The following is a 24,929-nucleotide window of genomic DNA, read 5'->3' as shown; positions in this document are numbered from 1 at the left end:
GGCAAACATAATAAAACTGGTTTTTGCTTCACTCACAATGGCCAAAGAAGGAAAAAAGTGGCTTAGGCTTTAATGCGCTGAACAGTAGCTGGTTAATCTTTATCTGAATCTTGGATTCACACATAAAAGGGTAAAACAGTAAGCAATTGTGTCACCATTTTAAATAGGGCAGTTGAGATGTAGGTCAAGAGGTAAGCCTAGCATGAGTCTTTATCTGAGAAAGCACAGAAATCTTTTCTCTTTCTCAAGATCATAATTCTTGTCACAGAGTAGACAAGCATAAAAATGAAAGATATTGATGCCCTGTGAAGTTTCAGATGTTTGTGGGTCAAATATGCAAGCAAATATATAAGTGAAAGACATTTGAAAGTTAGAGTTCTGTTCTTCAAATCCATAGTTATGAAATCTCTCCTAGGTTTTTAGATAATGAGTTAGAACAAGGTGATAAAAAAACAATCAGAGTTATTCTCTAAGAGTGCATTATGTGTAGTGTCATACCTCCTGGGGCTGTTAGCTTGTGAGCTTTCAAAATTAAGCAGAGTTTGTACTTGAATAGGAGACTTCCACAAAACACCTGCTCAAAGGGAAAACAACAGTAACAACAGAATAGTTAGAGGTTGAAAAGAGCCTCGCTATTAAAAAAAAAAAAAAAATTAGATACATTTTGCCTTCCTAAAGCGAACTCATTCTAGAAAAACAGAAAAAGACACAAAGACACTACTGTATTTAGAAATAAGCAAGCGAGCCCAACAACTAGGAAGGCACTGGTAGTGCATAATTTTATTTATTTACCTATATTTATTTATTTTGAGAGAGAGAGAGAGAGCATGCATGAAATGTGGGGGAGGGGCAGAGGGAAGAGAGAGAGAGAATCTTAAACAGACTCCGTGCCCAGAGCAGAGCTTGACGTGGGGCTCCATCTCATGACTATGAGATCACAATCTGAGCTGAAATCAAGAGTTGAACACTTAATGGATTGAGCCACCTAGCTTCCTGGGTAGTGCATTATTTTAGGTGGGATGAAAGCAAAAAGGGATTTTATTTTGGGGAGTCATTGTAGAAAAACCCCTAAATTGTGAGTCAGAGTTTCTTGAGTTTTATTCTCAGTTCTACCGCTAAATGTTTGATTGACCCTAAGTCAGTTGACTTCTCTGGACCTTGATTTCCTCATCTAGAAAATTAGATGTTTGGAGTAGATGACATTCAAAGTTCCTTCTACCTATTAATATTAATATTCTGTAATTCTTTTCTAGATGCTTAATTCTTCCTTGTTCTTGTAGTATCTCTATTGATTCAGGAGATACTTATTGAGCATCTATTTTGTTTCAATACTGTAATCGTGCTGAGGATTCAAGAATGAAGTAAAGCAGGGGCGCCGGAGTGGCTCAGTCGGTTGAGTGTTCAACTTCAGCTCAGGTCACGATCTCGCAGTTTGTGAGTTCGAGCCCTGCGTGCTCTGTGCTGATGGCTCAGAGCCTGGAGCCTGCTTTGGATTCTGTGTCTCCCTGTCTTTCTGCCCCTCCCACGCTCATTCTCTGTCTCTCTCCGTCTTTCAACAATAAACATTAAAAAAAAATTTTTTTTAAAGAATGAAGTAAAGCAGACACAAAAGGTCACATATTACATGGTTTCATTATATGAAATGTCCAGAATAGGCAAATCCATAGAGATGAAACATGGATTAGTGGTTGCAAGGTGTCGGGGAGGAGAGAGTGGGGAGTGATTGGTAATGGGGACAGAGTTTCTTTTTGGGGAACAAAAATCTTCTAGAATTAATAGTGACAGTTGCAAAACCCTGAATATACCAAGATCCACTAAATTGTACCTTTAAAAAAACTTTGAAAAATAAATGAGCTAGACAGACACAACTTTACTCTCATGTTAGCTCACAGTAGGGTGGGATGGATACATAAATACAACCATGATACAGTATATATTACAATGGGCACATAACCCAACTTGCTCGTTGTAGTGAATCAGGAAATATTCCTTGAGAACATTATACTAAACCATGTCCAGGAGATAAGTAAGAATTGAGAATGGAGGAGAATGTTTCAGGCAGAAGGAATATTGCAAAAGCCTGAAAGCTGTAGAGAATATGGTCCTTTAGGGTAATCAAAGTAGATAAGAATAGCTGATTCATAAAAGTGTAAGGGAAAATGGTTAGAGATGTGGCTAAGAAGGCATGAGCCAGATCTTGAAGCCATGGTAAGGAGTTTGGATTTTATCCTGAGCAAAGTGGGAAACCATTGAAGAATTTCAGTCTAAGAAGTTACATAATCAAGTTCACAATTTAGAAAGAAAACTTTGGCTACGGTACAAAAAACAGCCCGGAGAAGGGCAGGATCAATGACAAGCAGACTAGACTGGTGGTTGTAGCAGTCCAGACAAAAGATGAGGCTAATTTGATCTAAAGCAGAGATAACAGCATGTATAAAGTGAGTAATGGACATATTTGATAAATGTTAAGGAGACTGGATGTGGAAATGAGAGAGGGAACAGAGTTGAGTCATAGTTTTCAGGCTTGAACAGTTAGGTATTTGATGATGTCATTTACTGAGCTAGGGAACAGAAATAGGTTTTGGGGGGAAAGAACTGACATTTAGATGTGTTGGGAACATCAAAGTGGAACTGTCTCATAGACTGAGGTATAGATTTCTAACTCCTCAGAGAGACCTGGGCTCCTTATATCCAATCATGTGAATAGATACAGTAATTGAAACAATGGGAATGTGTTTGTTCATCCAGGGAGTGTGTTTAGAAGTAAGAAAAAAAAAAAAAAAAAAGAGCTCCTAGTACAGAACCCTGAACACAAATGCTAAAAAAATGGGCGGGGAAAAAAGTCTGAAGTAGACAATGAGAAGGAACAACTGGAAGGCCGGAAGAAAACTAGGAGTTCAAATACTAACATAAGATTTTAAAAAATAAACATGCTTTATTACTTATAATGAAATATTTGTCAGTGTTCTAAGTGCCCTCTATATACTGACTCATTTAGTCCTCCCACAACCCTGTGAAGCTGGTACTATTACTATCCTTGTTTTAAGATGGGGAAACTGAGGCACACAATCTGCCCAAGATGATATGGCAAGTTAATTGTAGACTGAAATTTGATCCTAGATAATGTGACTCCAGAAGAGTGCGAGTACTTAACCATTATGCTAGATATGCTCTCTGGATGTACACATCCCCATATAAACATTGTAAGAGCCCTGAGAAGTTGGATTTATTGTCTCTGTTTTACAAAAAAGGAAACTGAGGCCCAGGGTGATTGCGTGATATGGCCAAGTTACAAAGCTACTAGATAGTTGAACAGAATTTGAACCTAGGTTTCTTAACTCCAAAGCTGCTTTCTACTACATTATACTGCTGTTTATTTCTCTCTTCACACACACATATATGTGTAAATAAAATTTAACTTTACTTATTTTAGAAATGTTAATTCCTCAGGTATTTACCAAATGCTAATAGTAACCAACTTTGAATCCTTTCTCAAAAACAAGTGCCCTGATTTGTCTCAGAGTTTTCAGTGATAGTATCAGTTTAATCCAGGTTTCTGTACATTCCTATATAGATATAATGTCCTAGCCATTATGTCCTAATTGAATGATGCTTTTTTCAGTGCTTGATTCTCTAGAAATGCCATCAGAATGTCTTATGATCATAGAAAATTTTTTTTAAGTTTATGTATTTAAGTAATCTCTACACCCAATGTAGGGCTCAAACTCACAATCCCCGGGATTATGCTCTACTGACTGAGTCGGCCAGGCACTCCCATAGAGAGATTTTTGTTTTTAAATCAATGAAGAAATCTATTTAAAAATTCTTCTCATTATTATTTATTATTTTTAAATGTTTATTTATTTATTTATTTATTTAGAGAGGCAAAAAAAGAATCCCAAGCAGGCTCAGCACTGTTAGCACAGAACCTAATGTGGGGTTCCATCCCATGAACTGTGAGATCATGACCTGAGCTGAAATCAAGAGTTGGAGGCTTAACCAATGGAGCCACCCAGGTGCCTCTATTCTTCTTATGTATTGTCTCTAAGACTAATAACTACCCCAGGAGGGGGTCATTTACATGGCTTAATGGACCAGAACTAGGGCTTAAACTTCTGTAGTTCCTTATTTTGCTCATTTTATTTCTTGAAGTTTTAAGGGAAACAATTGATGTGTTGAGTCAGATTTGAAGGTTATACACAGAAATGAAAGCTATATTTTGAAGTCAACAAAAGACACCTGGCAATGTTTAAGGACTAAAGGACTATTAGGTGGTTTTCAGTGTCCTACAGGATATTGTAAAAGAGTGTCCCCTAGTGCTGATCTGAAGAAGTAATTTGAGAGAAATTAAATATTACTTGTTTATAATCTCTATCACCATCTTGTGGCCGTGTCCTCAAATAATTCTGCCTTTTATTTGCAAAATCATCCAGAATCTTGCATTGTTCAATATACAAAAGAAGGTCGGTCACAGGCTATCCTGGGTGATCCAGAATGGAATTACTTTAAATAGGTCAGATTGGTCAGAACTCCATAACTTGAAAAGCAGCCCCGATACAAATTAAATTAAGATCGGTGGCACCTGGGTGGCTCAGTTGGTTGAGCGTCCGACTTTGGCTCAGGTCATGATCTCACAGCTCGTGAGTTCGAGCCCCACGTCGGGCTCTGTCCTGACAGCTCGGAGCCTAGAGCCTGCTTTGGATTCTGTGTCTCCCTCTCTCTCTGCCCCTAACCCACTCACATTCTGTCTCTGTCTCTCTCAAAAATAAACATTAAAAAAAATTTTTTTTTAAATAAATAAATATCTTTGAAAAGAAAAAGGGAATTTGCTTCTTTGTTTATGCCAGTGAAGCAATAGAAGTGCAAACCAGATGTATTTCTTTCTCTTTTTTTTTTATAACTTAAAGTCCCTCTGTTTTATTTATTTTTTTTTTAGTATACTCTACCCCCAATGTAGGGCTCAAACCCATGACTCCAAGATCAAGTCACATGTTCTACTGATTGAGCCAGCCAGGCACCTCAAAACTAGATGTATTTTCAACTTTCATTTTTTAAATTATATTAAAATATGCATAATATAAAATTCACCACCTCAACCATTCTCAAGTATACAATGCAGTGGCGACTAAGTGCATCATGGTGTTGTGCAAACAACACTGCTATCCGTCCTAGAAAATTTTCATCAGCCTGAACAGAAACTGTATGCCCTTTAAACATCACATTCCTTCTATCCTTCAGCCTTTGTAACCTCTATTCTACTTTGTCTCTATGAAGTTGACTACTATGGGCACCTCTACCTTATGTAAGTGAAATCATGCAATATTTGTCCTTTTGTGTCTGGCTTATTTCACTTAGCATAATGTTTTCAAGGTTCATCCATGTTGTACCATGTATCAGAATTTCATTCCTTTTTAAGACTTGTATATACCATTGTATATACCACATTAAAAAAAATCCATTCAACTATTGATGGACATTTGGGTTGTTTCCATCTTTTGGGTATTGTAAATAATACTGCTATGAACATTGGTATACAAGTATTTGACTCTCTGCTTTCGGTTCTTTTGGGTATACCTAGAAGTGGAATTGCTGAATAATATGGTAATTCTGTTTAACTTTTTGAGGAACTGCCAAAATGTTTTTTACAGTAGCTGTATGATTCCCACCAGCAATGCACAAGGGTTCCAAGTTTTCCACATCCTCACCAACACTTGCTATTTTCCATTTTTTTAGAAAAGCCATCCTAATGGGTGTGAAGTGTGAACTTTAACTTTTGAGTTACCTTTGAAAGCCAATTACACATGAAGTTAAATCAAGAAATTTTTTTAAGTTTATTGAGAGAGAGAGAGAATGTGCATGTGTGCGAATATATATATATAGCCACACACACACAGAACACAGTTGCCCTCTAAGGGAATAAAAAGGATGAGTAAAATATATTCTTGAGCGGTGACTGGGTGGCTCAGTCAGTCTGACTTTTGCTCAGGTCATGATCTCACAGCTAGGCTGGTGACTTCAAGCTCTGCATTGGGCTCTGTGCTGACAGCTGAAAGCCTGGAGCCTGCTTCGGATTCTGTTTCTCCCTCTCTCTCTCTCTCTCCCTCACTCATTCACTCTGTGTCTCTCTCTCTCAAAAATGAATAAAAATTAAAATTTTTTAAAAAATATATATTGTTGAATCTTTAGGTAATTTACAATGTATTTTTCTCCTTCAAATGTATTTGGGAACAAGCAGATCAACTTAAATTCTCACTGGGTGGTTGGAAATACTAGTCTAGAGATCGTAAGCCAAATTTATAGAAAACTGGTAGTGGAGATAAAAATGGTTATTAAACTAATTTTCCAAAGAATATAGTCAATGCTAATTATATAGTCCTTCTTTTGGAAAAGTCACAAAAAAGGTTATTTTGGCAAAGTCTCTAATTTTTTTTTCACCCCCACAGGTTTGACTTGTTAAAAGAATCTTGATACATTACTACAATGGCCACTGCTCAGCTCTCTCACTCTATCAAAATTCACAAAGCATCTAAGGTATTTACTAAGAACTAAACGAAAATCAATGACTATTTAGTGAGTTCAGAATCATGACTTTAATCTTTGGTGTTTTTTTAAATAGCAGTTTTATCAGTTAATTGGCACATAATATTCTGGCAGAGTATGTCTACATTTTAACTGCCTAATGGGCTGAGGATGTTCAAGAAATTAGAATAGATTCCTACAAAGTAACTGACTGGGTGCTTGTTTCATGCTCATATGTTTAGATTTTCTAGAGTAAAAGAAATCAGGAACAAAAAAGATGTTTAAAGAGAACAGTTCTCTGTTAGATCCTCATTTCCTGAAGCAATTAGGAAATTTTTGATATGCACCATGATGTAATTTTAAGGACTGAAGGAAAGAGCACTGAGAAGAACTTGGAGGCTGGGCCCCTGGGGGAGCATGCCAGAGTCAGGCATCCTTCCTGAGTTCACAAGGGCAGGTCTGTCTTGTCCCATGACATTCATTAATGAATCATTCATTTATTAATTAAGAGCTTGATATTATATAATACATATTATAAATAAATCTTTATCTCCCAGAAGTTTAGAATCTGGTAAAGGAAATAAGATTTAAAGGAGTCAAGCCAATATAGAAAGCAGTATATACATTATATATGTGAAAAAGAGTAAAACAATACAAATTATAGGAAGTTAGAGATTTTGTATAGACTGGAATAGTTTGTATATTACTCATGAAGGAAATGTGATGTAAGGTAGACTTTGAATAATAAAAAGGATTTGAGTAGAGGAGAGAGAAGAGAATTCTATCAGGAAAACCTACCAACATGCTTTGGCTCAAAATGAGAAATGAACATTTTAGAGAATAATGAAGAACGTATCCTTAGTGGAGTGGAGAGACATCATGTTGGTCAGAAAAAGGAAATAAAACCGAATGGGAACTTTGGGAACAAATTAATATGGATCTTAAAAGCCAAGCTAAGGAATTTATGCTTTATTCTTTACTTTTTTTTTTAAGGTTTTTAAAAAATTTATTTAATCTCTACACCCAGTGTGGGGCTCAAACTCACAACCTCAAGATCAAGAGTTGCATGCTCCTCCTACTGAGCCAGCCAGGCGCCCCTGCTTTATTCTTCAGTCAGGAGAGTGAATAAAATTGGGGTACCTGGGTGGCTCAGTTGGTTAACATCCAACTCTTGATTTCAGCTCAGGTCATGATCTCACAGGTTCGTGGGATTGAGCCCTGTTTTGGGCTCTGGGCTGACAGCAGGGAGCCTGCTTGGGATTCTCTCTCTCCCTCTCTCCCACTCACACTTGCTCTCTCTCCCAAAATAAATAAATAAATATTTATTTAAAAAAGAGAGTGAATAAAATAATTGTTTTAGGAATATTAAGCTGCAGCAAACAAAGGCAAGATTCCAGCTGAAGGAGAATTAGGGCAGAGAGAAAGTAGTCATCCTTCTGGCTTGAATTCAATATACTCACTGGATTCCTGATCTCATTTGGTTTCCTAAGTGTGCTTCCTTCCTGGGGGGAAATGCTGAGCTGGGTATATATATATATGAATTACAGTCAGCTTGGGAGTTATTTTCTCTCTGTAAATTAACAAATTGATGTTTTAATATAAACAGATCTTTGTAGTTTGGACTGAATGAACTATTCCCAGTAAGTTTTAAGTGACTGTATGATTTTGTTACTTAATACTTAAAACAACAATAATAACAATTCTAGAAGCTAACATTTATTCAGCATTTACCATGTACTGGGCACTGTGCCAAGGGCTTTATATTATTGTTTCAATTAAACCTCACAATAAGGTGGAAACTGAAGCTCAGAGAAGTAAAGTAATTGTCTTAGGTCATGTAATTGGACAGCTGAGCTGTCAAACATCACGTATGTCATTAGCACACTGTCTTGTTAAAATAGCTTGACATAGTGTTTTTTATTGTCAAGTCAGTATTTTCATGTATTTGACATTTATGAAAACATCAATGATGACCCTTAAGGTATTAGATCAGTTGAGCTAAGAAAAATAAGAACAGTTGAGCTAAGAAAAATAATCCCTAGGATATAGAAAAATAACAGAACTTTAGAGGGCTTTTCTAACTATTGATCTTCATTACTGCAAGTGGCCTTTTAGATTCTATATTTAAAGTAAATGTCTTTATACTTTCAGGTTATTTAATTTTACAAATGGTTATTACTCAAGTGTTACCTTTAAGTTTTGGCAAGTTTTCAGTAAGGTGCCTTATATAGATGCCATGCCAACTATTACCCACTTACTCAAAAAGACCTTAATTTCTGAAGCTCTGTCAGTACAAAAAGCAGTTTTCTGTAAAATTTACATGCACACACATGCACACCACATACATACCTAATTCTCCTTCAGCTTTAAGTTTTCCTACTTCTGCTATAGCTTAATATTCCTAAAACAATTCTTTTACTCACTTTCCTGATCAAATCCACTGATTTCCCATTGATTGTAAAATAAACCATAAATTCCTTAGCCTGGCTTTTAAGATCCATACTGATTTGTCCCCAAAGTTCCTATCATACATGCAAGAGTATTATAATTTTATATTATTTTATTATATATTTTTATTTATTTATTTTATTGTATACTTATTATGTTATTTTATTATATACATTTTAACAACTGAATATAATATAATTTGATAATTCATTGCCAGTGTGCCAAAGAAGAACGAAGTTTATATAGCAAAATCATGACTAGAATGTCTTTTGGATATAGCTATAGAAAAGCTTTTTGTGAGTTCTTCTTCATCAAAGGCCTATTTGCGGGTAGTAGCTGCCTCTAAGTAACAGAATTATTCAAACTTCAACAGTTGAAACTGTGTAGTATAGTAAAAAGACCTCTGAATTTGATTAAGATCATCAGAGACTTAACCATCCTAACAGCATGGAAGTAGTTTCACTTACTTTGTATTTTATATCGATGAAGTCATACAGTAGCGCTCATTTGTATGTGGTCTCTTTTGCTCAGATTTGTCTGTGAGAGTTATCATATTGTTAAATATGTTATTAAATTGTTAAATATATTTGTAGATTGTTAAATATAGTTGTAGATCATTCATTCTCATTTCCGTATATTATTCCATTACAGGAATATATGACAATTTGTTCATCCATTCTTTTGTTGATGGGCATTTGGATAGTTTCCATTTTGGGTCTATTACAAATAATGCTATTATGAACATTCTTTTGGTGAGCATAGGTATGCGTATCTGTCAGGTGTATATCTATGAGTGAAATATAGGTCATAGGACATGTGTATCTTTAGCTTTAGTAGATACCACTGAGCAAATTTTCCAAAGAGGTTGTACCCATTTATGCTCCTATAACCAGTGTTTCAAAGTTTTGATTGATTTATATCCTTGTCAACATTTGGTATTTTCTGATTTTTAAAAACTTTAGCCATTTTGGTAGGTAGTGTAGTGTTATCTAATTGTGGTTTTAATGTGCATTTCCCTCATGAAGTTTGAGTGCTATTTGTTGGCCATTTGGATATCCTGTTTTATGAAGTGTCTTATCAAGTCTGTTGTCCATTTTTCTTTTTGGTTGTCTGTCTTTTCCTTAGTGAATTTTAGGAGTTCTTCCTATATCCTGGATATGGGTCCTTTGCAGATATATGTATTGAGAATATCTTCTCCCATGTTCTCTTTGAACAGAAGTTCTTAAGTTTAATATAGTCTAATTCATCAATATTTAGAAAATACTTTAAAAATAAAATGTATTGACAAATGCCAGCTGGAGTTCATGAGACATATTTTGTGGTTGGATTAAATAAGAGCAAAAAGCAGTCTCAGACTAATTAATTGTTACAAAAATGATCAAATTTTTATTTTTATACATGTACACAGTAAATACTGAATATGACAAACATGTTGAAATGATAACTCAAGATGCAAAACAAACAATCAGCGAATATTCTACATGAATTTAAGTTGGTAGAAAATTCTTATATGCTGAAGTAAAATTTATGCGTCTGTCACTCTCTTATGACATTCCTAATATGGCATACCATTTCTTAGGGCAGACTATCCAATCAGTTAAGAATAACTGTATGAATTTTTCAATATATCATACATACACACATATAATTTAGAAGGAAGCTATTGTTAGCACTCATACATTTTATAGAAGGCTATCTGATATCTTACAGAACTTTAGTATTCTAAGTTCTTACCTTAGTATCCTGCAAAACTCTATCAAAGTACAAAAACATGGAGATACATGGTAGTAGAATAGTAAACGAATAGTAGTTCCACATAGGTAGAGTAGGGCGCATAGGAGAGGATAGGGAGTAGGGGCAGAGAGGAGGGGGTGGCAAATGAGGCAAGAGAGCTAGGCAAAGATAAGACTGATAGTTCTTTTTTTTTTAATTTTTTTAACATTTATTCATTTTTGAGAGACAGAGCATGAGTAGGGGAGGGGCAGAGAGATAGGGAGACACAGAATCCGAAGCAGGCTCTAGGCTCTGAACTGTCAGAAGAGCCCGATGTGGGGCTCGAACTCATGGACCGAACTCACGGACCGTGAGATCATGACCTGAGCCAAAGTCGGAAGCTTAACCGACTGAGCCACCCAGGCACCCCAAGACTGATAGTTCTCAAATGCTCCACTAAGGTACTTGAACTCTATCCTATATGAACACTGGTCATGTCATAATAAGATTTATATTCTTTAAAGTTAATGATGGCAATGTGAAGGACAGAGTGAATGAAAGTAACTGTTGGCAGAGAGATCGGGGCTACAGCATGTAATAAACGGGAGAAGTAAATATGTCCTAAGTGAAGGCAGTGACAGTGAGAAGGGAAAGGAGAAAATATATTTGAGAACTCTTTTAGAGAGAATTATAGGGTTTAGTGCTTGGAAATGGGGTATGAACTATGAACAAGAAAGAGAAGCCAAAGATGACTCAACTTCTACCCTGGATGATTAGAGTGGAGGCTGATTAATTGGTCTGGGAATGAAACTTGGGATCAGGTTTCAGTGAAAGGTGATAGAGATAAATTGAGTTTGAGGGTTCTACAAAGTGGCCTAGGAATAGATGTTCACGAAACAGAAACACAGAAGTAGGGCTTAAACAGAAATAAAGATTTGAAGTCTTCTCTGTATGGGCTATAGCTGAAGCAGTGAAACTAGATGAGATTACCCAAGAAGTGAGAACTATGCAAAGAGAAAGGACTGAAGAGAGAATTTAAACATTTAAAGGGCAGAAAAACTGGAAAAAATAAGAGATTGAGATAGATACAGAGGGATATGTGAAAAATCAAAAGAAAACTCTTATGGCAGCTGAAAGGGAAGAGGGAAGATGTGGGAAAAGTGTCAAACACTGCAGAGAAGTTACATAGTAAGAGGACAGAAGAGGTCGATGATAGGATGTACTTGATGACTTTGGAGAGAATGTAGGGGGTAAAAGATTGCATTTGGGGATCTGAGGAGTGTGTGAAAAGGAAGGAGATTAATCATAGTAAAGCTCCAGTTTCACCTCAAACCCATGGATCATTGTGAAGTAAATTATACTAGTCTTGAATTGCTTGGGTAACTGTCCCTGCCTTTCTTCTTTGCCTTACCTATAAAGATCAACTTTAATGCAGTTTTCAAAGCCCTGTTTCCTTTTGATTATCTGTAAAGGTATCAGATTTGAAGTCTTGAAAAATCTTTCCATCATATCTGTGGTAAAGGCATGATGGCTGAATATATTAAAGAATACTAATCTTTTTCATCTTTTTCTTTTTTTCCCCAGGAAACAGTTTTTCCATCCCAAATTACTAATGAGCATGAGTCATTGATAATGGTGAAGAAACTTTTTGCTACTTCTATCTCATGTATAACATATCTAAGGGGCCTGTTTCCAGAGAGCTCTTATGGAGAACGCCATTTGGATGGTAAAGTTTAACTCAATGATTATCTTGGCTTTTGTAGCTTTTTTCTTTACTTGGTAAGAGTAAACCTTTCATTTTTCACAGAGTGTGCTAATTCCAAGTCATGAGCATGTTCTTCAAGATCAGTTTGCTTTTTTTTATTTATTTATTTATTTATTTATTTATTTATTTATTTATTTATAAGTTGACTCTGAGCCCAGAGCAGAGCCCAACACAGGGTCTGAACTCACAACCCTGAGGCCAAGGACCTGAGCTGAGATCAACAGTCAGACACTCAACCGACTGAGCCACCCAGACACTCCTTCCTTTTTTTTTTTTAAAGATTTTATTTTTAAGTAATCTCTATACTCAACATGGGGCTTGAACTTACAACCCCAAGATCAAGAGTTGGTTGCATGCTCTTCCAACTGAGCCAGGCAAGCGCCCTTCATTTTCCATTTTAATTTAACTATGTTTAGTGGTTCTACTTACAGGAATCATTACTTCCTAGCTGGATACCAAATGACAGACTGAGAAGAAAATAAATCTGTATAGACAAGCCCAGTAATTCTAAACCATACCTATTAAAGCAGCAGCTGGATCAAAATCTATTTGGGCGCTGTAGATTTGCACTATTTTGTGCCTCAGTTGAGTTTGTTTTCTGAGGTTTACTTTGGCATTGAGGAAGTTTAATGCAGCCAGGTGAAAAACTCTTTATACTGTTGACACATATAAATATGCTGGAAGAAAAGCATATTCATGCCAAACCCATTTGTTGATTAACATGGAGAGACAATTATTATTCTAATAGTGCTTTTCTTTTCTCAATTGCCAGGTCTCTTACTTTCCTCTTTTTTATTTCTTGTGTCTTAAACTTATGATCTCATTTCCTTATATTACAAGCTTTTTCTGGCTCCTTTCCTTCTCTTGTATTGAAAGAAAAAAAATGTACCTAGGACTCTTCAATTTTTTAGAATCTTTTATTATTAGCTTTAAAAGCTGAATTGTGATAACAATTCAGAAAAATCTTGCTGATTTGTCACTAAAATGGGAACTATCATTTAGGAAAATAAATGTAAAGAGCTAGAAGTTTCCTTGTAAGATCATATTTTTCAAGATCTAACTTAAAGTTCCTCACATCTGTATTTAATGATATACCTTGGCCTCATTCCAATTTAATTTTCTTAACATTTGATTCTCTATACTAGCATCAATGAAAGGCATGTGGTGCTATAAATACAAAAACATGATATTTGCAGTCATGACAACTTCATTTGTGTCATGCCTTCTTTTGATCTATAGAAAATAAATCTGTAATTGTGAATATGTTTATATGTAGCACAGAGTTGCATTTCTCTTCATTTGGAACAGAATTGGGAAAAATTGGAAAAAGACATTTTTGGGGTAATTAATTAAGGGTTTATTGTGCGTCAGTCACTACCCTAGGCATAGTAAGGGGGTGAAATGTTAAAAAACAAAATTCAACTGAGTGCATTTGAAGATCTAATTGGTTTTATTCAATAATTCATGAATAGTGCAATATCCAATGTAGCAAATAGAAATAGTTCTAAGAAGCTGTACAAAATGGAAAACTATTATAGGCAGGGTGGGACAAGGAAGTCATTAGTAAAAGAAAAGTTTGTATCAGGCAGGGTCACCTTCTTTGGGGGGGGTGGGGAAAAGGCAGGGGTCTATCCTGCAGATTACCTCACTAGGGTTGATCAGGAAATTCCAGATTGACTGGTTAAAGTTTACATTCCTGCAATTAAGTCTTGGTTTGCTCTTTGTGGGGGGCAAGTGTTTCCATTTCAGGCCCTTTCTCTCTCTGTCTCTGTCTCTGTTTCTCTCTCTGTCTCTCTCTCTTTCATTCAACATGGGTAACACTATTACTTATGGCTTTATTTTTTGTGATAATGTTAGTGGAGGTTATATGTTTCCCTCTCAATGTTTGTACTTAAAGTAGCATACATCATAAATATGTTCAGTTCTCCTATGTCACTCTCTTTTTGGTAATCTCTAAATATTATACCAATATGGAGTAATTTTCATGTATCTCAATAGAGATAGAGAAGACATCAATTTTAGAACAGGAAAACAACATGAAAAGGTGAAGTGACATGCAAAGTCATACCTGTATCAGTGATTGATTTTAGAGTGATCTAAACCAAAACTCTTTAAAAAATTTTTTTTGGGGGGTGGCGCCTGGGTGGCTCAGTCGGTTGAAAATCTGACTTCAGCTCAGGTCATGATCTCGCTGTTCATGAGTTTGAGCCCCACGTGGGGCTCTGTGTTGACAGCTCAAAGCCTGGAGCCTGCTTCGGATTCTGTGTCTCCCTCTCTCTCTGTCCATTCCCCACTCACGCTCTGTCTCTGTCTCTCAAAAATGAATAAACATTAAAATAAAAAAATAAAAAAAAATTTAATGTTTATTTATTTATTTATTGTTAGAGAGAGAGAGAGAGAGAGAGAGAGAGAGAGAGAAAGCATAAGTGGGGGAGGGGCAGAGAGAGAGGGAGACAGAATCTGAAGCAGGTTCCAGGCTCTGAGCTGTCAGAGCCCAATGTGGGGCTGGAACTCATGAACAGCAAGATCATGACCTGAGCCAGTCAAAGTCAGACGCTTAACTGACTGAGCCACCTAGGCACCTCTAAGCTAAAATTCTTTTAATATGATTTTCCTGTTCTTCTCTGACTATAGTAAGGTGGTTGAATTTCAGATGGAAATTAATATTTGAGAATAATCCATGGGAAGAATTTTCGTCTGTATTTTCATTGAGAGGGAGAGAAATATGAGAGAAGTGACTTGAGAATTGAGGTACATGTTTTAAATTGGTTAATGGAAATGGTCTCAGTAATACCTTATGATTACTTGAAATTCAACAGAAGCAAAGAAGTAACACAAATTGATTTTGCAGCCAACTCAATTGTGCTGCATTGTAGAAGGGGAGACTGCTAGACTATAATCAAAATTGGAACTAAGCTAATCATCAACATAGAATTTATTTCTAAAGTAGATATTTAGAGATTCAAAATGTTTTTATAAGCTATAAAACTAAGTTATGCAAATAAAATAGTTAAAGGAAATATCCTTATTTAGCATGGACAGTTTTAGTACAGCAATCATTTAGTAGAGGAAAATAGACTGTGTTTCTATTTTTGTAGACCTCAGTTTAAAAATACTTCGAGAAGATAAAAAATGTCCGGGGTCACTGCATATTATCAAATGGTAAGTAATTGAAATTCGCAAAAGTAGAACAACATTATTTTTATCATGGTTGAAATTACCCATAAGACTATTTGGGAAGATCATTTCCTTAAAACCATTTCTTTCTTCTTTCTCTTTTTCTCTTTCTCACTCTCCTTCCTTCCTTCCTTCCTCCCTCCCTCCCTTCCTTCCTTCCTTCCATTTCCTTCTCCTTCCTTCCTTCCTTTTTCTTCCTTCCATCTTTTTTTCTACAATTTCCTAGAAATTTATAACAATTATTTCATATAATTTTAAGATATTGATTTAGTTTATTTTTTGAAGAAAATGGACTTATACAAGGATAGAAAAATATTTGGCTCCTGAAACAAATATAACACTATATGTCAACTAAACTTCAGTAACAAAAATTTTAAAAAGAGAGAAAAATAGTGGTCAAAATTTGATTACTCATCACATGCATATCAGTATCCTAAACATTATGGGAAGCAAAAAGAAAAATAAGATGTAGTTCCCTACCTTAAAATTGCTTACCTATTACTATAAAGTTCTATCAACATATTAAATGACACTGGGAGTTTTAAAAAAGTTTAAATGTAAGAGGTAAAATGATTACCAGTTTAACGTACCTCAAAGCAAAGAATATGCTGTACTGGATATTTTTTTGGCTTTTGCATCTGGTCCAAATTGACATCAAACATTTATTTCTTGACAGGATTCAAGGCTGTTTTGATGCTTTGGAAAAGAGATACGTAAGAATGTTTTTAAATTTACACCAAGATTAAAGAGTCATCTTTTATCCCTTAAAAAAAAATGTTTAGCCTTTATTTTGTTGTTGTGTAATAAGTGTACCATTGCCTACATTTGCATTTCTGAAACAGTTTCTTTTTATTTTATGTCTTTGTTGTCTCGTTAATGTCTTGTTTTCATTAATTAGAAAGGAAACCCTCACTTTTCCCTTTTACATACTCATATCTTTTTGACCACAGAATTTCCTCTGAAGTCACTGGAAGAGATCCAGAGGATGTGGGACAGAGGAGACAAGAATCTGGCATTTAGCACATTGAATATGTTCAAAATAGTTGCGATTAAATTCACAGATATGAAAGGAAAAAATAGACTTGAATAATCAGTTTTTATTCTATGTTGGTTATTTTGTTAACTATGTTGGTGCATGTATATAATACATTCCCTCAAAATAGTTAGTATTGTAACTTGGAGTTTTAAAAAATGCAGCTGAATTTTAAGTGCATCAGATCTTTCTTGCTGTTCAAGACAGCTATGAAGGGTGTAAAATTTAGAGGCCCTGGTCCTAGTTGAAGAGACAAGATGTATATAAATTAACCTTCTGCCTGTGTCCCCTCCTTTTCCCCATCTATATCTTCTTTTAACTTCCTCAATTCCTATTCCTTTAAGAAATTTTGAGGTGAATAAGCCTTACATAGGATTATTTAGTTGCACTCATACATTTCCTTTTTCACTGAACAGTTATTATTTATGATTTATTCAACACTGACCTGGGGGACTGAGGGATACAAAATTAAAACAGATATGGGATTGTGCACACAAAGATCTTCTAGACCATGGCAGAAAATACATGATATTCATATGCACGGCTGATGATCAGCCATGATACACTGGCCCAGCTGTGCCCGTTGTTAAAATATTGAAATATCAGGTGGTAAATAGCTGCTTCGCTGAGACCCAGAATGACCCCCACCATGGCGTCCCCCTCACCTCATCACTATCTCTTTTGGGATCTCCCCAGACTGATTCATAATCTAGCAATTAAAAGGTTAACATCTGGCCCAGGGGGAGCTTCCAGGAACACAGCTCCAAGGCTAAATTGGCATCCTTTCCGATTGGCCCATACCTGTGCCATATTGTGCTGTTAAATGTTTATTTTTTTCATATTAGTTTGATATTTTTATGTAAAAATATCAGAAATATTTTGACTACACCTCTATCACAAGTATAAGTAACCATAATACTCATTAGAAATTGTTGCATGCTAAAGGAAAGATACTGATTGTTTACAATGGAAATATGGAAAAGGAGGGGTTATATCTAGTGAGGAGCATGAAGGAAATCCTCGGGAGAAAATGGCTTTTGAATTTTGAAGGCCTTTAGTATTTGGACAGGTTTAAATGGAGAATGCATACTGAATGGTGCTCATTCATTTTCCTTCAAATGAATTCCTTCCAACATTCTTCAGCATCCATCATTGACAGGCACTACAATATAGTTAAGAGCACAAGTTTTGGAATCAGTCTGAAGGAAATCCCATTTCTGCCACTTAACACCTGTATAATCTTGGGCAAGTACCAGCATCTTGGTTCCTCAGTTTCTTTATATACAAAATGGGGATAATAACAGAACTTACTCCTTAAGGTTGAGAATTAAATGGACTAATCTAAAGCACCGGTTTTCAAATGTGAGCTTGCATTAGAATCACCTGGAAGACAGTTAAAACACACATTGCCAGGCTCTACTCCCCAAAATTTCTGATGTGAGAATTTGCATTTCAGATAAATTCCAGACGATATTGAGACTGCTGGTTTAGGGACCATACTTTGAAACCACTGATTTAAAATTTTAGTACAATGCCTGGCACATAATAAACACTATGTAAGTGTTAACTCTTTTTCCTCCCTCCATCCCTCCCTCTCTACTTTCCTCCTTCCCTTCCCCTTCCCTTCATCTCTCCTTCCTTCTCTCCTCCCACCTTCTCTTATTCTTCTTTCCCTCCTTTCTTCTTTTCTTCATTCCTTCTCTTCCTCCCTTCCTTTCTTATCTATTTAGTCTGTGCCAGACATTGTACCTAAATCCTGGATGAGAGAAAAATGTGATTCCTCCACTCAAGGAGGTTACAGTCTAATGGAGTCACTTCTTAAATAAATAATTACAATGTTAGGTGTATTAAAATAGCAGTGTGATGTAAAAAGATTATCTACCTAGTTTGATGGATTTATTTTACTTAAATGACTACCTGTATGACTGAATCAATTAAATTTATTGTTTTGGGAGATTAAAAGACAACACCTTAGACGGATGGCCTAGATTCTTAATAGTATTTATATTTGCTTTTCAGTTGTTAGTATCTTAATTTCCTACTAGGAAATAGTTAATGTTGTTGTTTTTGTTTTTGTTTTTGTTTTTTTTTTTTTAGTTTTTATTTATGAGAGAGAGAGAGCACAAGCAGGTAAGGGGCAGAGAGAAGGAGAGACAGAATCGCAAGCAGCTTCTGTGCCATCAGCACAGAGCCCGATGTGGGGCTCAAACTCACAAACTGTGAGATCACAACTTGAGCCAAGATCAAGAGTTGAACATTTAACTGACTGAGCCACCCAGGTGCCCCAGGAAATAGTTAATGTTTTAAAATTAGCTTGAGTAGGGGTGCCTGGGTGGCTCAGTCGGTTGAGTGTCCGACTTCAGCTCAGGTCATAATCTTGCGGTTTGTGAGTTCGAGCCCCACGCTGGGCTCTGTGCTAACAACTCAGAGCCTGGAACCTGCTTCAGATTCTGTGTCTCCTCCTGTCTCTGCGTCTCCCCTGCTCGTGCTCTGTCTCTCTTTGTCTCTGAATAATAAATAAAAATATTAAAAAAATTTTTTAAATAGTTTGAGTAAAGTCAAGTTTGAGTATCTAGAGATTTTGAAAGATGTTCTGTTGAAGATGATGATTATTTCTAGATGTGAAATTTTAGGTGATTTTACCCTGTTTTCTTTGCAGTTCCTATTGTGCTTAAATTCTTTAAAGTAAGCATGTATGTATTTTTAGATAGCTATAAAAAAGAGACTATGTTGTACATAGCCTCCTAATTTGTCTCCTTATTCCCATTTTCAATCCCCTACCATTCTAACCCAGTGTCCACACTACATTCTTCAGAAATGTGTCTGATCATGTCAATCTCTTGCTTGAAAATCTGCCATGGCTATGTATGTATGTATGTACATTTTATTTATTGAAGTAATCTCTACACCCAAAGTGGGGCTCAAACTCACAACCCCAAAATGAAGAGTTGCATGCTCTTCTAATTGAGCCAGCCAGGCACCCCATTTCCATGACTTTTAAAATAACATTGAGAGTCCTTCACAGAGAACCTGTATAATCTGGTCTACACCTGCCTTTCCAAGTCATCACTCTCACCATTGCTAACCATAGTCAAGCCACACAAGGATTCTAGAACATGCCAAATGCCTTTTCTTTTTGTTGTAGTATTCTTTTTTGCCTGCAAAATTCTCTTCACTATCCATACCTTTTAGCTGGCTAACTCCAATGTATCTTTCAGGTCTCAGCCTAAATATTTACTTTCCCAGAGAAGTCTTTCCTGGCACACAACCCCCTACCCCAGCCTAGATTGTCCTTTTGTTTAATGTTCTCAAGCACCTCGTGATGCTTTGTCATAGCAATTAACACGATTGTAATGATGTACCTGTCTGTTTGCTTTTTTGTTTAATGTTTTCTCTCCTGTTGGTCTGCATGTTCCTTGGGATCAGTAGCCATTTCTATTTTTGAATGAATGAATGAATATAAAGTTTCACTGTGTAGTCTTAAAAATAAATTGTATGCAGTAACCAAAAATAGCCACACAGTGTCACTAAAGTTTTATTCCTCAGGGTGAAATAGGTGAATAATTTGATATAAAATTATCAGTCCAGAAATTTTCTTTTAATTTTTTTCTTTTTTAAAAAATTTTAACTAGGTTCCATACCCAATGTGTGGCTTGAACTCACAACCCTGAGATTAAGAGTCTCATGCTCTACTGACTGAGCCAGCCAGGCGCCCCTGGTCTGGAAAATTTCTAATTTGTATTCTAGTTTTTAAATTTTTATCAGAGGCTAGATTGTATCTCTATCTATATATTGGATTACTCTTTCAAGCAGAGAGAATCTGTTTATAGTAATATATATGCAGGTAGGGCAAGGGGTTTTATAGACATACCAGACTTTAAAATTTTTTCTTTAGTAGATTAGTTTCAAAAGACAATTTTTTGGAGATACTTGTGGCATATTTAATGTTTAATAATAATGAATTATTTTGTGTATCTTTTGCTTCTTCAACTAAAATATAACTTTTAGAGAGTACAGATAGTATTTTTTTTGCATCCTTCCTCTCCCCAGCAGAACCCTATGTATGTAAATTTATACACATTTGAATAAATGAGTGAATTAGTATCCCTTTTTCAGATCTTCTACCCAAATCTTTGAACGTCTCTTAAATCATATTTTAATTAGCTTTTATTGAAAATAACAATAATATCTGTACAAGTATATACTAACAGTAGTTTTCTTTTCTCTTGAAGCTACACATGGCAGTACTTACAGTAAGTACACATTTAAAGACCAAGCCCATGTCTCTGTTGTCTTTTGGCAAGTAAAACATTAAAACAGTACTATCCCCACTTCTTCCTGAATTTATCTGTCCTATGACATTTTGGAATTAAAAAAAATAGAATCTGTCAGAAGTTTTTTTTTTTTTTTTAATGTTTATTTATTTTGAGAGAGAGAGAGAGAGAGAAAGAGAGAGGAGGGAATGGGAGAGGGGCAGAGAGAGAGGGAGAGACAGAATCCCAACCAGTCTCTGCACTGTGATATGAGGCCCCAGCTTACGAGCCGAGCCGTGAGATCATGACCTGAGCTGATACCATGAGTAAGACGCTTAACCGACTGAGCCACCCAGGTGCCCCGAATCTATCAGAAGTTTTAATAAAAGATCACAAATTATGTATTTCTTAGGTATGTTATAATACATGGGGGGGTATATAGGATATACTGTCTGCTTCATATATTGGCCATCAGGATTTCGTTTTTAGAGTTACTTTAAAGACTTGGAGGTTTTTGTTTTTGCAGTTTTGTAGACTTTTTGGAGTTTTGTGCGCTTCTGGATATAACATGGTATGTATAGTTAAGAACAGAAAGAAAATGAGAAGATACTATTGGGAGTCTTAGATATTTGATTTACTTAAGCATTTTTAATTCAGTATTCAGTGAGGAATAATCTAGTAAGTTTCAGAAATTAAATGTTGTTTATTTTTCCTTAAACAGCTTTACACAAATCCCAAGGAACCTGAGGTAAGAACACACATTGAGATGTGATTATACTTTATATTTACATGTTTACCTGGGTTGAGGCTATTGATTATGTTATTAGCTTACTGTGTGAGCAGAGTAACTCATTATGAGCTCTTTCAGTGTGTTTTGTTATGAACTTCACCAATTATTTATTATGAGATTTTAAAAACTACTTAGGGGTATTAAAGAAAAAGCATAGAGGAAAGCCTATTCCCTAACATGTTAAAATTAAAAATCTCTGCCTGTATAAAAATCACATTTTATTATTTATTTTAACTGATTCTGAATCCTTTCTGTTTGTGGCCTTCTGGAAAATATGGCAGAATTCTAAACTTTTCTCCTTTTTGCCAATTAAATTCTCTTCTTTTTGAAGAAATTCCATAGATTTTTACATCTTCTTTTATCTCTAAACGTCTTTCCTATCAAATCCTACTCATACTCAAGGCCAATTTATGTTCAAATCTCCCATAAAAGCCTCTTGGCCTATGCTGTTCACACTAATTTCTTCCTTCTCTAAATTTCTTTTCTAGCAAGACTTCACAATTTAACATTCTCAGTTGATTCATGTAGATTACTTTATCTCTCCAACCAGATTTTGAATTCTTTAGGACAAGTGTCTTATCTTGTATTCTGTGTCCCAAAGTGAATTTCATAGTCCTTGGCATGTAATAGTTCCTTGTGCTACCTTGAATGGCAGCTGTGGCAATGATACAGAAATGGAAGGTGAAGGCCTCTATTCTTTCTTTTCATTCTGTTCTCTTTACTTCCCTCCTAACTTTTTTTCCTTTCCCGTTCCCTGTTCTTTGCTTTCAATTTTCTTTCTTAAGCCTATGAATTTAGCCTAACTGATGGCATTCAAGACTAAATTAAGCATTTTTAGTTTTTAATATCCTTTTTGGGGAAGATTATAAATAGCTGTTTTAGCAAGGTGGAAGAAAGCTGGTACATACAGGTGGGTAACAATTCCTCAATCCCCAAACTACTGCTTTTTATCTTTCTCTTATTTAGTTTCAAAATGCTTTTTTTTTTCTTGTAGGTTTGGAGGGAAGTTTCCCAAACTAAAACCTTCTGATAAATTGTTAATAAATTGGTCATTTTCTTAATGCAATTAATTATTTTGTTTTCTTATGTATACAAAATTCCTAGTCTGAAACCAGTGCTTTTGAGATAGTGAAATGCTGAATAAATTGGGCTTAACTGCAGAAAACTCTTATGGTGGAGGGTGTATGTGGGGGTGCTGTTAAATGAGCTTTGATACAAGTAAAATAATGAAGTTAGAAAACAAAAGCTTATAAAATGAGGTGCTGAACTATCATTTATAACCCAGAAAAGATATTTAATATTTTGAATGCTTGCAGATTGTTCCATATAGACTGATCCCTAACTTCTGTGTGTTCATGGCACACTTTTGATTACTAGAAATTTTAGTGTCATGTTTGAGGGTATTAAAAGACTCAAAAGAAGGTGAAACCAGTCAGCAATAAGTACAGTATAACTACGGAATAGCAATGTTCATAATGCCTAAAAGTATCCATGGGATTGCACTATTTTGTAGTTGCTGTTTAACGTCAAGCCACTGATACAACTACTTACCTCCTAATCTCATTTTTTTATATACTCACAAAACCACATTCCCACATAAACACAGTCTTTCTTTGGCATTTATCTGATATTGTGCCATGTTTCTTGATTCATATCTATAGAAGTATATTCTTCCCTAAACAAAACTAAACAAACAATAGCAATATTAATATATACCTGAGGCAAAAGCATTTTACACATGGATTAAAATTTGTAGTGATTTTGTGAAGAGTCTCTCATGGAATAATAGTTGCGAACCTCTCTCTTAAATAAGTGTGCTTACCCAATCCAAGGGCCAATGGAGTTTTGTACAAAGTTGTGGTGTTCCTATACTTGCAGTTTTGTTCTGGTTGCTCCATTTCATGACAGAGATGAACTGACAGAGATAACTAAAATAGTGATGAGGTATAGTATAGCTTTCCTATAGATACATACTACAAAATATGTGGAGAGTATTAATAGGATGTGTAAACCAAAATGTGAATATGTTAAGAAAAGGTTTACACGACTTAATGCATGATAAAACTGTAAAGAATGGCTAGGTTTCAGGGCACCTGGGTGGCTCAGTCAGTTAAGTGTCTGACTTTGGCTCAGGTCATGATCTCACAGTTTGTGGGTTCGAGCCTCGCATTGGGCATCTTTGCTGATGGCTCTGAGCCTGGAGCCTGCTTCAGATTCTGTGTCTTCCTCTCTCTGCCCTTTCCCAATCATGCTCGGTGTCTCTCTGTCTCTCAAATATGAATAAACATTAAAATTTTTTTAAAAAAAAGAATGGCTAGGTATCTTACTGTTTCACCGTCTATTCCTATGTGCCTATTGAAGGTGGTCAGCATCCACTTTTAATAGATTGCTTCAAGAACTGAACTATATGCGGTTCCTGTTTCTATTTTGCTGTGCAGAAGCTTTTTATCTTCATAAGGTCCCAGTAGTTCATTTTTGCTTTTAATTCCCTTGCCTTTGGGGATGTGTCGAGTAAGAGATTGCTATGGCTGAGGTCAGAGAGGTCTTTTCCTGCTTTCTCCTCTAGGGTTTTGATGGTTTCCTGTCTCACATTCAGGTCCTTTATCCATTTTGAGTTTATTTTTGTGAATGGTGTGAGAAAGTGGTCTAGTTTCAACCTTCTGCATGTTGCTGTCCAGTTCTCCCAGCACCATTTGTTAAAGAGACTGTCTTTTTTCCATTGGATGTTCTTTCCTGCTTTGTCAAAGATGAGTTGGCCATACGTTTGTGGATCTAGTTCTGGGGTTTCTATTCTATTCCATTGGTCTATGTGTCTGTTTTTGTGCCAATACCATGCTGTCTTGATGATGACAGCTTTGTAGTAGAGGCTAAAGTCTGAGATTGTGATGCCTCCTGCCTTGGTCTTCTTCTTCAAAATTACTTTGGCTATTCGGGGCCTTTTGTGGTTCCATATGAATTTTAGGATTGCTTGTTCTAGTTTCGAGAAGAATGCTGGTGCAATTTTGATTGGGATTGCATTGAATGTGTAGATAGCTTTGGGTAGTATTGACATTTTGACAATATTTATTCTTCCAATCCGTGGGCAGGGAATGTCTTTCCATTTCTTTATATCTTCTTCAATTTCCTTCATAAGCTTTCTATAGTTTTCAGCATACAGATCTTTTACGTCTTTGGTTAGATTTATTCCTAGGTATTTTATGCTTCTTGGTGCAATTGTGAATGGGATCAGTT

General features: G+C 35.7%; 1 protein-coding gene across 5 annotated transcripts in view; it reads left to right on the top strand.

Annotated features, from left to right (window-relative positions):
- HORMAD2 (HORMA domain containing 2) overlaps positions 1-24,929 on the top strand; it is a 90,647-nt gene that overhangs the window by 2,538 nt on the left and 63,180 nt on the right. For 4 of the 5 annotated variants that reach the window (XR_002074467.2, XM_019426640.2, XM_019426641.2 and 1 more), the window contains exons 2-7: positions 6,444-6,531; positions 12,265-12,406; positions 15,544-15,607; positions 16,299-16,335; positions 20,888-20,908; positions 21,630-21,656. Coding sequence is in view for 4 of the 5 variants with exons in the window: in XM_019426640.2 (XP_019282185.1) it covers positions 6,481-6,531; positions 12,265-12,406; positions 15,544-15,607; positions 16,299-16,335; positions 20,888-20,908; positions 21,630-21,656 (342 nt within the window). In the remaining variant the exon portion in view is untranslated. The remainder of the gene's footprint in view (positions 1-6,443; positions 6,532-12,264; positions 12,407-15,543; positions 15,608-16,298; positions 16,336-20,887; positions 20,909-21,629; positions 21,657-24,929) is intronic. The other variant, XM_019426642.2, reaches the window with a different exon arrangement.

This window comes from Panthera pardus, unplaced genomic scaffold (assembly GCF_024362965.1).
Source record: "Panthera pardus isolate Hobbes unplaced genomic scaffold, ASM2436296v1 HiC_scaffold_15, whole genome shotgun sequence".
In the NCBI taxonomy this organism is placed as follows: Eukaryota; Metazoa; Chordata; class Mammalia; order Carnivora; family Felidae; genus Panthera; species Panthera pardus.
This window is presented reverse-complemented; position numbering and strand designations above follow the sequence as displayed.